Genomic DNA, 16,537 nt, shown 5'->3' on the forward strand with positions numbered 1-16,537 from the left:
AATGAATTCAATCTAGCATTTTAAGGTGATTTTATATTGAGGATGACTTTTTACATGAATAGTAGCAAATAAGCAATCCTCTCTTGCAAAGAATAAATTTCAAAGCAATAAATTTCAGTCAAACTGGTCTGTCTGTATACTTAACATCACTCTAACAAAAATAAAATAATTTGGGGATTTTAATAAACTGCTCAACTAAAAATAAAAAGATGGCTCCATTTATTCACAGCCTGTGGTTTTTTTTTGTTTTGTTTTGTTTTGTTTTGTTTTGTTTTGTTTTTAAAAGATGACCGGTAAGGGGATCTTAACCCTTGACTTGGTGGTGTCAGCACCACGCTCTCCTAAGTGAGCTAACTGGCCATCCCTATATAGGGATCCGAACCCGTGGCCTTGGTGTTATCAGCACTGTGGTGTTTTTTTGTCTTTATTGTTTTTGTCTTTAGAACAAAATTAAAACTGTACTAAAAATATTTTTCCCACAAAAACCTGCACACAAATGTTTATACTGGCTTTGTTTATAATTGACAAAAATTGGGAAGCAACCAAGATGTCCTTCTATAGGTAAAAGGGTAAACAAACTGTGCTACATCCACACAATGGAATATAATGAATAATAAAAAGAATGAATTATCAACCACAAAAAGACATGGAGGAGTTCTAAATGCATATTGCTAAATGAAAGAAAGCAGTCTAAAAGATATTGTATGATTCCAACTATATAACATTCTGGAAAGTCAAAACTACAGAGACAGTGAAAAGGTGGAGGAAGGAGGGATGAATAGATAAAGCACAGGGGATTTTTAGGGCAGTGAAACCATTCAGTATGCTACTGTAATGATGATTACGTGATTATACATTTTTCAAAACCCAAAGAGCAGACCCTAATATGAACTATGGAATTTAGTTAATAATAATGTATTGATGTTGGTACATAAATTATTAAAAAACATGCAACTAATGCAAGATGTTAGTACCAGAAAAAAAGGGGAAATATATGAGAACTTTCTACTTTCTGCTCAATTTTTCTGTAAACTTGAAACTGTTCTAAAAAATCAAATCTACTTATTACAAAAAAACACTTCCTAAATTTTCTTCTGACAGTAAAGCAGCCTTTCTTTACAAAATGACTACAACAAAGATACTACCTTCTAGTGTGTTTTTGCCAATCATGGGACAATGACTTTAAAAGTTAATTTTTTAATTGTTTTAAAGATAAATCTATTTATATATTCGTTAAATAACAATTTTTTTTCACTTCTTAAACTACATATATGAAAATAATAAAGTAAAGTAACCTGGGATAATTAAAATAAATAAAAGCTAATTTTTTAATTTAACAATTAAGTTACATGTACTTCAACTCTTCCACACTTATTCTTTTTTCTAACAATGTTGAAAGTAAAATTATTTTTACTTGTTTTAATAAGATGAACAAAGAATAATTATTAAATATATAATTTGAAATGCTTCTCATTCCTGAGGAATTATTCATACTAAAGGGCAAATAAACTAATAATTTGATTTAATTCAACCTCAACTCTACCTACAGCATAATTTCCCAAAATGTGCTCTGATTATATTAATTGATATTCTGAGGGAGGGAGAAATGGTTCCATGCTCAAATAAATTTGGGATGTGTAAGTTAAAATTAAAACTATTTCTTTGCTGCAGGAGTACTCAGAGCTTTTGGTGTACTAGTTAGTACTCACTAGGAATTTCCCAGTATAGTAACTTAAAAAAAATATGACCATAGTCATATACATAGAGCAGCATTCTGTAGAACATACTTTAGAAAGCAGTGACAAAGGAGAATACTAAATGCAAGCACAAAGAAAATCTCAGTTTTGCACAGAACCAAGTATGAAGCATAGAAGTAATTTTGTTAAAAAGAAACATTTTAGCTTGATTTTAGAGGAAGAAAAGTCCTAAATGAAGACTTTATTCAGTCAGGAAACATTTACTGAACATATGCCATGTGCAAATTATGTTAGTAAAAAAGCCAGGATACATGAGAAATAGCAAATAGGTCACCCTGGCTAAAGCATAATACATAGTGAAAGACAAGACTAGATCAAAATATGTGACTAAATAGAAAAAGGTTTAGAAACACAGTTTAGGCACTATAGCAGAGTCGAGAATTTTTTTTTTTTTTTTTAAGATGACAGGTAAGGGGATCTTATCCCTTGACTTGGTGTTGTCAGCACCATGCTCTCCGAAGTGATCTAACCAGCCATCCCTGTATAGGGATCCGAACCCATGGCCTTGGTGCTATCAGCACCATACTCTCCCAAGTGAGCCATGGGCCAGCCCACTAATTTTTTTTAGTAGGGAAGTAACATGAGAATTGTGATATTGTGAAGTTAACGTGGTAGCAGTATACAGGATGGGCTAGAATAGGTCAAAACTGTTGAAATCATTAAGGAGAAAAGGGAAAGAGATGTGAGATATACTCAGAGGATTAAACTATTATTCAAAAAAAGACTGTACAGTCATCAGTACTATATCTAAAATGTTAACTAACTATATTTTAGTTTTCATAGATTTTTGAGTTTTCACACTTACATGCTTATAAAGAAACTGTTGAAAAGGACTTCAGTTTAAAAGAATACTTTCATAGCATTTGTGAATGTATCACTTAATGTATCCGTACTCACACTTAGATATTTCAGCTGAAAGTTGGTGTATAAGAATAAAATCACTCAAGCTTGTAGTAGAAAATTGTATTACCTTTCTGTCTGGCTTTAACTATCACTTCTATATGCTTCATTGCCACTTTTAATAGTTTCTTGGTTATAATAGATGGAATATCCACCTAGAAAAATTCAACATTAAAAGAAAACATTAAAGATAATTATCACTAAGTTACAATGGTGGGAATGCTACATTTAAGAGATTGGAAAGTATCTTAAAAATTAGAGGTATTATTCAGAATCTTTCAAAAATATAATTTAAAAGGACTTTATATTCTTGGCTCATACTAACTAACATTAGACAGTTTTCTATCACCGTATCGAAAATTTGTCTTACTATGCATACCTTAAATACTAAACTTTTCCCACAAAATAGTATCTTCATTCCTGGCTTATTTCTTTATGTGTTTTTTGTTTTAATTGTACTCGAGGAAAGATCTCCAGTAACTTCTCATCCCATTGAGGCTGTAAATTTGTGTTTACCAAGAAGTTACTTAAAAATGAACTTTTTAATTCAGCTTACAAGATGAATCCTGGTTTTCAGAAATATGGAAGCATCCTATTTTAGAAAAATAATAAGTTTCATCATTTCCCACCAACATTTTTCAACCTAAAGGCTGGAAGCTGTAGTGATTATGGTAGGTTAGTGAGGGAGGATTGATGGACTGCACACACAGAAAAGAGGCAAAAAATAACTGAAAATAAGTTTCAAATAAATCATCAAAAAACATGATTATTAGGCTTTAACAAGCTTATCTTCCACCATAAAACTTCACACATTTTTTCCCTTTATCAAAGGTATGAGAAAATTCTATCACAATAGTGTTAACTTTTGTGTTAACTTTTCACTTCTTACATTCCATACACTAAGGAGATCAAAATCACAGGGTGATAAATCTAGCAAGTGTGATGGATTATAAACCCTCAAATTTTAACGATTTGCTGGTAAAACCCAGAGCAAAGATCAAAGATGTACAATTAGAGGAGATATTTTTACTAGTATTACATGTCATTGCAAAATAACATTACTTCATTACTCATCACTTATCATTGGCTATTTGGTACAATGATTCTAAATCACTCTCATATTAGTCAAATAAATAAGATGTTTCAGTTTTCAAACATTTTATAAAATTTTGTCTTCTGAAAATACTCATGAAGATTTTCATTTTTAAGTTCCATATTAGGAACTACAGGTCAGAATTAAAATGGTAAAATAATGAGTTTGTCACTAAACTTTGATTTTAAAAAAATGGTGAATCTTAAATGATTCTGTTTTCATTATCGCCAAACTTCCAGTTTATATTATCCAGGCAATGGTATCAAGGACAGAACACTGCAGTGGGAATAAGATGACCCAGGCCTAATCTTCTGCTCATTAACTATCTCTGATACTTTGACAAAGTTACTAACTTTCTTTAAAATTAATATAATAATGACCCATTTATCTCCCAGGATAGTGATACAGATGAAATGAGAAGAAAGAATATATACTGAAAGAATGAGATATTTGCAAATCATATCTCTGATAAAGGACTTGCATCCAGAATATATAAATAACTTGTACAACTCAATAATAAAGACAAATAACCCAATTAAAATATGGGCAAAGGATTTGAAGAGACATTTCTCCAATATATCCAATCCAAAGATACAGAAATGGCCAATAAGCATATGAAAAGATGCTCAACATCATTAGCATCAAGGAAATGCAAATCAAAGCCACAATGAAGTACCACTTCAAACCTACTAGGATGGTTAGAATCAAAAAGTGAGATAACAACTAGTTCTAGCAAGGATGTGGCAAAACAGGAACCCTCATACACAGCTGGTGGAAATGTAAATGGTGCAGCCTCTTCAGAAAACAGTCTAGCAGTTCCTTGAAGTGTTAAACAAAGAGTTACCATTTGACCCAGCAATTATACTCCTAAGTATATAACCCAGATAAATGAAAACATATCCACCAAGAAAAACTTGTATACAAATGCTCACAGGCACATAAGAGCCAACAAGTGGAAACAATCTATCAACTGATGAATGGATAAAAATACTGTAGTATATCCATACAATTGAATATTATTCAGCCATAAAAAAGAATGAAGTCCTGATACATACTACAATATGACAACATGGATGAATCTTGAGATTATGCTAAGTGAAAGAAACCAGTCACAAGAAGCCACATACTGTATGACTCAATATTATATTTACATGTGTTGTAAAATATAATTATGTATTGTATGACACATATTATATTTATATGAAATGTCCAGAATAGACAAATCCATAAATACAGAAAGTAGATTATTGGTGGTTGGTTAGCTAGGGCTGAGGGGATAGGAGGGTTAGGTTTATGGCTATAAGGTATGCAAAGTCTCTTTGTGGGTGATAAAAATTGTGTGATGAAAATTGATTGCGTGATTGTAATGAAAATTGGGCGATTGTGATGAAAATGATTGTGATGAAAATTGTGTGATCTAAATTGATTGATGAAAATTGTATGATGTAAATTGATTGATGAAAATTGTGGTGACAGTTGCACAACTCTGAATATGCTAAAAACCACTGAATTGTACACTTTGGGTGAACTGTATGGTATGCAAATTATCTCAATAAAGCTGTTGCCAAAAGTATATATACATATACTTACACAGCACACTCCATATATAAGGTGCTATTATTTTAGAAGCTACTAGGCTATCTCAAAGCCTAATATAACAGAACAGTTATATTAACCATCATCCATTAATTAATTCATTGTAACGAGGCAATCAAAATTAATTTGATAAATTAATTTTATTTGACTTATTTCCAGTTGTAATTTAAATGGTTTATCATCAACCAACTAAATCTTTTATCTATTTAAAATCTCACTAAATCTTTTATTCTATTTAGTCTGAGACAATTGCCTTTTTTAAAAACAATATTATTAATGGTTATCAACTTTTTAAAAAAATGATAAATGTCCAATGCAAAGAAAATACGGCAAATATAAAGAAGTACGTGGGAAGAACCAAAATTCAGCATCAGCACACCACCACAATAAGAGTTAAGAGAGATAATGATATCTATGTCCTTAATATACATATTACCAAGCTTTAAAATGTTAGCTTTGTTTTCAAAGTAGAAGAATATCACACATATTATTTGCCATCATCTTCCACTTGACTATTTTCCACTTGACTTATGGGCAGATAAATATTTTCCCATGTAAATAAGTGTTATTCTACAAAATGATTTTTCATGGCTCTGTAGAATTCTATAGTTAGGATGTATTATACTTACGCAACCAACAATCTTATCACTTGGACATCACTTTTCTTTTCAGTTTTATTATAAATTATACTGTAATAAATCTTTGAACATACATTTTTATACCATCTTGATTATTTCCCTAAAATATATTTAAAAAATGAAATTAAGTTTAGAAGTATAGACATTTTTAAGTCTTTTAACAAAGATTACCAAATTGCTCTCAAGTATAAGAGTCATAGTTTGGATTTGTAGTTCCTTTTCCTATTTCCCCAAAATCACCATTACTAGATATGAATGTCCTTTTTTTATCTTTCCCAATCTGATAGGTAAAAGAATAGTATCTCATAAAAAATTAAATTTATTTGATGTGAGATAACATATTTTCAAGTGTTCATTGGCCATTTTATATTTTTCTTTTGTGAATTGCTCCTGAGTATTTTTTGCATATCTTTTCTACAGTGGTTGACTGTATTGTTCACAGCTACAGAAACATTTAAGAAGATTAATATTCATTTTATTTACTAATGGCAGAGCTACCATATATTAATTGTCAATATGTTCACTCCTTTTGAATTGACAAAGCAACAGACGAGTGTGTGTGTATCTACAGACAATGTATATAGGAAATACTACAAACATATATAGGAAAAGACCCAAACATACACAAAATATGACTCAAAAAATATTTTAAAACAGTAGATCACAATCATTGCCATTTACTCAATAAATTCATCTAACTGGAACATGGCTTTTTTCTATAGTCCTTCCATTTCTAATTTCCACAAATCAAGATAAAGAAGCATTAAAGAAAGCAAAATTAACCAATGGATCAAATGTAATTCATTAATTTTTAACCTAAAAAAGTGAAAGTGAAGAAAAAAATACACATGGTATTGGAAAAAGTAAAAATAAGATTTAAAATAGTTTCTTTCATAACGATAAAGCCCCAAATTCCCAAATTTCTCATTATAAATATATACCTTGTGAATCCTTCGTATTAAGACAGATGCAAAAAACCGTAATGTTATTCTCAATTCATCAACAAAGGATTCATCATCTGTCACATCCCTTCAATTGAGGAGAAAAGTAAACAATCAGAAGTTCAGAGAAATAGTTTCACCTCCTAGAAACCAAGGAAAGAACTTCCTCTTTTTTTTCCATTTACTTACGCTATTTTTTCTTTTTTGTTTTTTACAAATGCATTTCAATGCAGAATAACAGAAATGTATAAAAAAGAAATCAAACATCTCCCATAATTCTAGTACCAAGACATAATTACTATTAACTAAGTTGCAGCATATATTTCTTTGCAGACACACATGTACACAGTCTTATTTCACAATACTAGGATCATTTTCTAAGCATCAAAGAAATTTCAGAGAAACAAAACAATGAATATTTCAAAGGCTGGAAGAAAACAATGAATAATTTCAAAGGAGCCAGCCATGGGCCAGCCCCAACCTCCCTTCCCTCCTCCTCCCCCAACATCTTAGAATATACTTATTATAAAAAAATTCTTTTTAAATAATAATAATTTCAGAGAAGCAACAGAATTAAATACAAAATTTTAAATAAGTTTAAAATATTTATAAAATAATATGTTAATTCTAAAAGTAAATAAAAAATGTGTGCTCTATTTGAAAAAAAAAAGAACATTTTAAACTGAAATTTTGACAACCTTCCTCTGAGGAGCTATTTTTCAATTTCCTGAAGTCTTGAGGTCCCTAGAAGAATTCGGACACTTTCCTAACCAAAGGCAATAAGGATACATAATGGTGATATCCTGAACTTGAAGATGGTGCTATTAAATCCCTTGGCAGAATGAGGAAGATAATTGTATCAATCATGCTTCCCACTATTAACCCAGGGAAGGGGATATTACAGCATCAACAGCTAGAATGAGGAGAAAACACATACTTTAACACTTTGAACTACAACCAGATTTATGTCTGAAGAGTCATAATGTGGGAGCGAGGGGAGATAAAGGGGTCTTAACAAAAGGACTCATTTAACAAAAAGTCCTCACCATCAACTTTACTTAAATGGCAAATGTCCCATATTTAAGACATAATCTAATGTAAAAAATTAATATATGTAGCTTTTCATGAAAACATAGCATATAAACTGGATATTAAATTTATCTTAACGTACTCTAGATGAACTCAACTAGTAACATTTTTTTAATTAGGAAATTCAAAATATACTGAGTTGATATAAAGCTACAGTGGATGACATTAAACATTATATCTGTAAGTCATATAGGTGTAAGTATTCAAATACATAAACACATGATGCTTATTTAAGAAAATATGTATTTATTAAATGACTTTAAGTTGGATTTCTCTTTGATTCTCAAACTAATTTTTTTTTTCAGAGCTAGAGTTTTCTATATCCTGCAAGGCACAGGGCCCTTGTACATGCATAGCATGTAACAAAGTTACTTTGGAAAAAAACAATTTTCCAGGAAAACTACTGAAATTATCTTTTAATTTAATGAAACATCTTAATATAGATTTCCCCCCAAAGATACAATTATTTCAAATATGAAAACTGTACAAAATTATTAAACCACTATATTTAGGAATGATGAGAAATTCTACAAGTCACTTTTCTTTCAAAAAGCAGCCTAGGTTCCTTTCCTCTTTACTATTACTAAATTATTAATTTATTGCCTACATCAATGGTTCTTAACTGGGACTGATTATGCCTTCGAGGCTACGAAGACATTTTTGGTGGTCACAACTTGGGGGTGGGGGGAGGGGAGGGGGTTACTAGCACCTAATGGGAAGAGGCCAGGGGTGCTGCTAACTATCCTATAATGCACAGTATAGCCCCCACAACAAAGAGTTATTTAGCCTAAAATGTCAATAGTGCCAGAGTTGAGAAATGCTGGCCTACACTAAAAATACATCATTACCATGCTTAACTTAACGATATTCACTATATTAAAGAAAAAAAGGTCTTAAAGAAAGAACATACCTGTACCATGGATAAACAAAGTTTTCCAACACTAATTCAAGAACCTGCATAAAAATTATTTTTTAAAGAAAAATGCAATTAATCAATGCTGGGAAAATAAACTGTACTACTTAGTAATATATATTAGCAAGAACCAATTTTATTTTTCCAAATATTGACAGTAATACACTTTCACATGACAAAATGTGTATTTCAACCTTATACGGTTGTGAGGATCAAAGAGAACATGAGAAAATGATCAGAAAACCATAAAACTCCATAAAAAGGAAAAGTTACTATTAGAATGATACACATATTTCTAAATATTCCCATAATCAAACAAAAAACTTAAATTGTTCCTGACTCTAAAGCTTCATTGAACCAAAAAAGTTCTATGGAAAGAAGGAAAATTAAAGGTTGGTCCTTTGGCATTCTTACCTTTCTCTGTAAGTCAGTATTCTCAGAATAAAATGAAGAAACAAGTAGCTAAGATTTATTTGAGGGGTCAAAATTAGGTGTCAGTGATTACCTTTGAAGGGAGGATAATGACAAGAAAAGAACATGAAGGGGAGTTCTGGGGTGCTAGTAACGTTTTGTTTCTTAATCTGGATGCTGGTTATATGGATATGTTCACTTTGTGAAAATTTTAGCTGTACACTTAAAATCAGTATATAGGTTATATGTGAAAAAGTAACAAAACAAAACAAACACTGAGTGTAAAACCTTCCATTTCTTGGGTCTTGGTGTAGCAGGATTTGTCATTTTTACAAGGAATTGAAGCACTAGGCACTAACTTTAAAAAGCAGTAGGGAGAGAATGAAACAATGTATTTAATCTATAAACTTCCCAGATCAGATCATATACCTTCTCTGGAAGCAGTAACAGAGATTTCCAATTCTCTAGTTTAAACATTAGGGCAACAATAATTTGGACTTTTTTTATACAAAAACTAAGTATTAGTTATATTAGGTGGGAAAAGAAAATACATATAAATAGAGATAACAATAAATAGGATACAGAGAGGAGTCTGGATAAAGTTATCGTTAAACATTTGCTCTTCCTTTATTTTCCGCATCCATTCAATCACCGAAGCCTACTGATCTTACATCTTAAGTAGCTGTCTTCTACAGCACCCATATTGGTGTCCTCATCTTCTCACCCCTTAGATTGCAACAATAGCCTTTAAACTAGTCTCCCTACTTCCAAACTTGCTTCCCTCCATCTTCCTCTACAGATCTGCCAAAGTGATCTAACACATGTATCTGACCACATCACTCCCTTGCATGAAACCCTCAATGTAAAAACTGCAATACATGAAAGTTAGAAAAGTGGAGCTGCACTGATGTTGAAGGGGAGAGTGAAGCATGCCAGCAGCTGTGACCATTTATTTCCTTTTTGCCTCCCACTGCATCCTGTGAGTCACATCTGAAAACTCTAGTTACACAGTTTGAAAATCACTGGCTTCCAAGATCAATCAATATAAACTCCATCAGCATAGGCTTCAAAGTCTTTTGATGATCTCACTTCTAAAACACTGGTTAAGAAATAAGCCATATCTGAGTTAGTGACTGAGTTCTGCTACCAACCAGATATAAAACTTGAGAAAATTATTAAAACTCTACAAACTCCAATTTACCTTTGATAAAACCATCAATAATAGCACTCATTCATAGGTTGTATATAGATTACATGAAATAATGTATGTGCTTAGCACAGTACCCAATATACAGTAAATATGTCAATAAACGTTAGCTACTGGAATATTGTTTCTTCATTGTTCACATCCTACCTCACATTTTACCCTTCAGCTTACTGAACACTCCACCTTGTTTCAAGCCTCTCTTTCTTTTTGAAAGCTCTAGCCAAACCCTGAAACACCCTTTCCCACACTATGAGTCTGACAAACTTCTAGACACCCTTCTTGACTTTCCCTCTTAACATTATGCACTTCTTTCTCTATATTAATTCTATACCTTGTACATTTCTTCCATTATTGCCTCCATTACATTATATAGTAATTACCAGCTTATATGTCTACCTCTCCTCCTAGACTGAAGTTCCTAGAAGCAAGGAACCAAATCTTATTTCTCTTTTTATCCCTAGGGCCTAGCCCAGCTCCACCTATACCAAGATCTCAAAAAATGTTTTTAAATGTGGGAGCTAATACTTATTGACACCAGTAAGTACCAGACACTAGGCCAAGAGTTTTACATAAGTTCTTTCATTTTCTTAAAGGAATAAACTGTCAAAGACATAAGTAATACTCTTGCTAGAGGTTTTCTTTAGCAGACCTCAAATCAGCACTCTCCCATAGAAATAAAATGTAAGCCACATATTAATTTTAAATTTTCTAGTAACTACATTTTATAAAAGTAAAAAGAAACAGGTAAAATTAATTTTATAATATACTTTGTTTAACACAATATATCCAATATATTATCTTTCAACATATAATTAATATAAAAAATGAGATATTTTATATTTTCTTCTTACTAAATCTTCAAAATCCAGTATATATTTTATATATACAGCACATTTCAACTTGGACTAGCACATTTCAAGTATTAATATAGCCACATGTGGCAAGTGGCTACCATACTGGATAGCGCAGTCTTAAATCAGGTAATCTTAGAGATGAAAAGCAATGAAAAAGAAAAATGCCAAGAGTTTGAATGGCATTTTGGGTAGCTTACCTTTAATCAAAGAAAGACACCAACCGGAATAAAGGACAACTTAATTCAATACATATCTATCAGCTACGAACATGTGACCCAGAACTTGATGTTGGGAACAAATGAGACCCCGTTCTCTGCCTTCAAGAACTTGACTACTTTCTCAAATCCATGGAGAGGACAAATCTCTAAAACAAATAACTAAAACATGCTATGTTACCAAAAAGGTACATGTAAAATGTGACTAGAACAAAGATAAGAGAACATGCTTTCTATTCCTATATTATGCAGAAATAATGAAAAATATCCCATTCCCTGCTCTACCCTTCAGTTAGTGTCAAAACTGGGGTCATAATTCAGTAAAATATACATTTGCTCCTTGTAATCCAGGGCTCCTTTTGGAATTACAAAATGTTTATTTCTACTGCCCTATCATAAAGACAACTGTTTTTATACAAGGTAAGCAATAACCAGGAAAAGCAGTGCTTTTCTTGGCTAAAATGTCTATTTAAATAAAACATGGGCTCCAAAAACATTTCTAGCTTACTATTCAAGTTGCTTATTTTGTAATAATCAACTACCTAGTCCAGAATTGGTTAGGTAGCATATATTGAGATGCTCTGATTAGATTTTTTGACAAAAACATCTGGAAAAATTTTCCATAGGTGTTTAACATTTGCTGTTTGGGTATATTTGGCAATATTAATTAAATCAGTTACCTCTGAGAGAGATGCATCGACCTTGGAAGAAATTTTCAGGTCTAGCCATGGCTGGTAGTTTTCAAGGAGCAAGGAAGGCCTAAAGAAAATCATTCTATTAAATCACTTGAAATCCAAAATGTAATGAGTAGGATGAACAAATAAAAATGTTTAACCTACCTATGTCGTTTACACTTCACTTTACCACAAACAGCACAGCTATGACCTTGAGGAAATAATTCTTGAAGTCCTAACTGCTAAAAAGGGAAAAATGGAGGAGAAAAAAATTTGTCTTTACATATCATCCTTACTAAAGAGAGTCAAGTTTTCAAAAGTTTTTTAAATCAATGTATAAATTCAGAGGACTTTTTTTGCCTGCTTTAGCAGTGAAATCATTCTTTGTAATAAATACTTGCCAAATTGCCAACTACCAGAGGAAAAAAAACCTGATGCAATGCTTTACAAGACCTAAGCCAAATTTCCAAGCTTATAGTTAAAGTCAGCTGCTATGATCGCTTTTAAAAAAATTCAATTTATATTTGAAAGTGATATTGTACTGCAAAGGTGTAAGAAAGAACTAATTTCTATTTCTCCAAAACCTTGAATTCAAACCGGGAGAAGATATGTGGTAACCTGTAAGGTCCCTGACTACTTTCAGCTTTGTTTCCTTGAGGCACAATAACAACAAACCTGAGACAAGGGACTGACTGCATCAACTTAAAGAATTAGCAAATAAGACTTTATATCCCACAAAATCCTGATCTACAGACAAGTTCCTTGCCTTACAGAGAAAGATTCAATATACTATCACCTTTATTAAATTTCAGAAGTACAAATTATGTTAGTTAAGCAAACTGCCTAATTATTTCTCTTTCTATGGAGCTCACAGACATTTAAGAAATTAAAAGGGTTGGATAATTTAACCCAGAGTTCCCTGTATCTGTGCCTCAGGATCACCTGGATGCTTTTAGCAAGTACTGATTATAAGGTTCAAACCCAGAGCTATTCAATGAAAATCTAGTGGTAGGGCCCAAGTAAATGTATTTCTAAAGATTTGCCAGGAGATTCTACTGTACAACCATTTTTGAGAACCTCTGTTTTAACTTACTGTCCTCATAGTTAATATGTAGTTAGAGGACACTCTAAAATTGTAGAACCTGACTTTCTGAGAATTTTATACTCTATTTTATTCTTATAGCTCCTCTAGGAAAACTGTATACTTTAAAACATACACATACATAAATTTCATTTTGAAGATTTTCTGATGGACTTATGTGTGCCACCAATAAATAATAGTAGTTCCACCATTAAAAAATCATTGCTTTAACATGTTTTCAATAATAAATATTAAGCAGCATACGGTCATACATACTGACTTTTAAAATAAGAACACACAATTTTACCTTGGGTTTGTATTTTATTGTGAAGAATATATTTGGTAAGAGAGAATCAGGTCCTAAAGAGCAGTAGAATGTGACGACTCCAGCAACAAATGACCAGAAGATCATTAAAACATGAAGATACCTTCGAAATAAATGAAAATAATTATTAGAACCAAAGAAAATTTATAACACTAGGTTATCCCTTCATTAAGCACCTACCATATCAAACTGAAGCAATTTTTTCTATCATGATTAATTTTCCTAAGGTATTTGTTAAATATAAGAATCACAAAATGTATGCTGTCAAATGTATACTTCACCTGAAGAATAAGGAAGTATAAATTCTCAATTTTTCACAATCTGCTACCTATGCTGTCATGTTTAACTAGCTTATCTACATTCTTTCAGAATACCATCTGATATTGTATTCATACCACACCAAAACTCTGATTGTTTTTCATTAAGTCAAAAAAATTTTTACTAATTGCCTATTTGTGCTAGACAGTGCTAGGCTCTGGGGATAGAGTAGAGAACAGCACTGCCATGGACTCTATTTGCATGGAAAACACTGTTTAGTAGTTGTAACAGGCAAGTAAATGAGCGCAATACAATGTAATCATGTGTTTGCTATTATGACAGAGAAGGTATTTACAACATGGGAACATCACAGGCTGATTACTTAACCCAAATTTGCAAGGACAGAAAAGACTTCTTCAGAGAAAGCAATGTCTACAGAAAAACTGAAAAAATGAATAGGAGTAAGCCAATGGAAGAGGGTGGGGTAGAGGAATGGAGGATTGGGGAAGAGGCAAGGGAATTCAAACTTGAGAGAACCACATGGGATAAGGTCTGAGCAGTTCCAAAGAAGTGGGGTGGAGATAAATCTAAAAAAGCAAGCAGAAGAAAGATAATATAGCATCACATAATAGATCATGTTAAGGTGTCTCAATATAAGGTATCTCAAAAAATAACGTGTCTCAGTCATCACATTGCATAGTATTGATATGCACAAAATTTAGTCACCATGATTTTGTTAAATAACACCAGTCCCCCCACAACACAGTTCAAATTCCAGTGACCCCAGTATGTTTATTAACTTTGAGTAACTGCATAAAGTACAAACTTTGCTGCTAACTCTTCAGACTACTACATAAATAACAGACAGCAAAGCATAGAGTTGTATTACCTCCTTGTTTCCCAATGATAATCCCACATGAGATTTTACAAAAATGGATACTTTAAAGAAGAAATTGGCCACAAACATGAAAATGAAACAAAGAAATGAACGGTGATAATGTTGGAAATAAAATTCAAATCAAATGTAACTTAAGTTACAGAAGAAATAGCTGACTGTGGGAATGATGACACCGCTGCTATTTGAGAGACTCAAGTTAGGCAGCTAGAATAATTTTGTGAAGGGAACTTATGAACATCAATGAGGAAAGTGATTGTGACAAAGGGATGAAATGTCCCACAGGAAGTGATATAGAAATTCTTAAAGATATTTCATGATACTGGATAAAACAGTGGAAGACAATCCAAACATAGGAGTATGGCAATTCACCTAAGCATAGAAAAGGTACTAGCTCCATATCCTAAGTTGTAGGATGAGAGGAGTGCAAGTACTTTTCAAGTTACTCTTAATATGTTTTATACAAAGAAATGAAACACTTTAATCCTCAATGTTTCTAACGTTTAAAATTACACTATACTAAATAAATATTCATTTTACTAATTTTTTCATTTCCTTATACCTTTACAACTGACAGTAAGAGACTTTTTAACGTTTTGACAAAAATTCTTAAAGGTCACAGAATATAATTTTCCCATGGATTATTAAGATCACTTTGCACAGTTTCTACTTGCACAATCATTTTTATGGCCCCACACTACCGTGCAAAGCGGGGACTGCCTGTATTATCTTATAAGAAATCTTCTACCATAAGTATCTAATAATTTGCAGACTCAGTGAAGAGTACCATCCCTTATTCTGCAGTGTTCTTTCTTCCCACTCTGTGAAGTTCATTTGGGAACAGGAGCTTTCATTTTCTTACAGATTCTATCTCCTTCATCAGAGACCAGATTAACCCAAAATGAGCCAATCATAGTATCTTCCTCCCCTGCCTACAAGCTGACTGGTTCAGAGATGGGCACCATCTGACTCAACCTGGGAAGTAACAGGCATTCTAAACAGAGTGAACTGCATCAGATAGGGTCCAACCAGAGTCTCAGTTCCTTCCTCTCATGATAGCAGAAATATGAAGTTCTAATAATACTGACAGCCACATACTCTGTCACTTGAAAGAAACAGTAGTGAGAAGAGAACAAAGCCAAAGTGCTGAGAGAAGGAGAAAATACAGAAGAAAATATTGGCAGTATTCCAAATCCTAGTTCCATGTGTCTCTAGGCCCAGCCACACTCCAATTATTTCTGCACTTACAAAACCTTCCAGTGATTCCTCTCTGCCAAACCTAGTATAAGCTGGATTTCTATCATCTACTATCAAGAGTCCTGAGTAATACCCAGGAGACAATGAAGAGTTTTAAGAAGATTTTAAGAATTTTTAAGAATTTTAAGAAGGAAAGTGATAGCATTAGATTGTATAATTAGAAGACTACTCCAGCTGCAATACGCAGAATGGCCTAGACTGGAAACACACAAGCTAATTAGAAAGGGGTTGCAGTAATCTAAGAGAGTCAATGATGGCCTATATTAGGGAAGAGACTTAGAGATAAAAAGAAGCTGATTTTTTTGAAACTCATCTGGGAGGAATAATCAAGAGGACAAAGTAGTTGATTATATGTGAGCAGAAGGGATAGGTTAAAAAAAAAAATCAGTTCTTTTTGGACATGGTAAGTTTGAAGTATCTCAAGACATGCCAT

General features: G+C 32.4%; 1 protein-coding gene across 22 annotated transcripts in view; it reads right to left on the reverse strand.

Annotated features, from left to right (window-relative positions):
* SNX14 (sorting nexin 14) overlaps nt 1-16,537 on the reverse strand; it is an 88,388-nt gene that overhangs the window by 51,049 nt on the left and 20,802 nt on the right. For 13 of the 22 annotated variants that reach the window (XR_010023702.1, XM_063098154.1, XM_063098149.1 and 10 more), the window contains exons 2-7: nt 13,677-13,797; nt 12,454-12,530; nt 12,295-12,373; nt 8,925-8,968; nt 6,926-7,013; nt 2,728-2,812 (exon numbers count right to left, since the gene is read on the reverse strand). Coding sequence is in view for 21 of the 22 variants with exons in the window: in XM_063098154.1 (XP_062954224.1) it covers nt 2,728-2,812; nt 6,926-7,013; nt 8,925-8,968; nt 12,295-12,373; nt 12,454-12,530; nt 13,677-13,797 (494 nt within the window). In the remaining variant the exon portion in view is untranslated. Of the gene's footprint in view, nt 1-2,727; nt 2,813-3,036; nt 3,111-6,925; nt 7,014-8,924; nt 8,969-12,294; nt 12,374-12,453; nt 12,531-13,676; nt 13,798-16,537 lie in introns of those variants that run through there. The other 9 variants (XM_063098155.1, XM_063098151.1, XM_063098145.1 and 6 more) reach the window with 5 other exon arrangements.

The sequence above is a fragment of the Cynocephalus volans genome, chromosome 5 (assembly GCF_027409185.1).
Source record: "Cynocephalus volans isolate mCynVol1 chromosome 5, mCynVol1.pri, whole genome shotgun sequence".
NCBI lineage: Eukaryota > Metazoa > Chordata > Mammalia > Dermoptera > Cynocephalidae > Cynocephalus > Cynocephalus volans.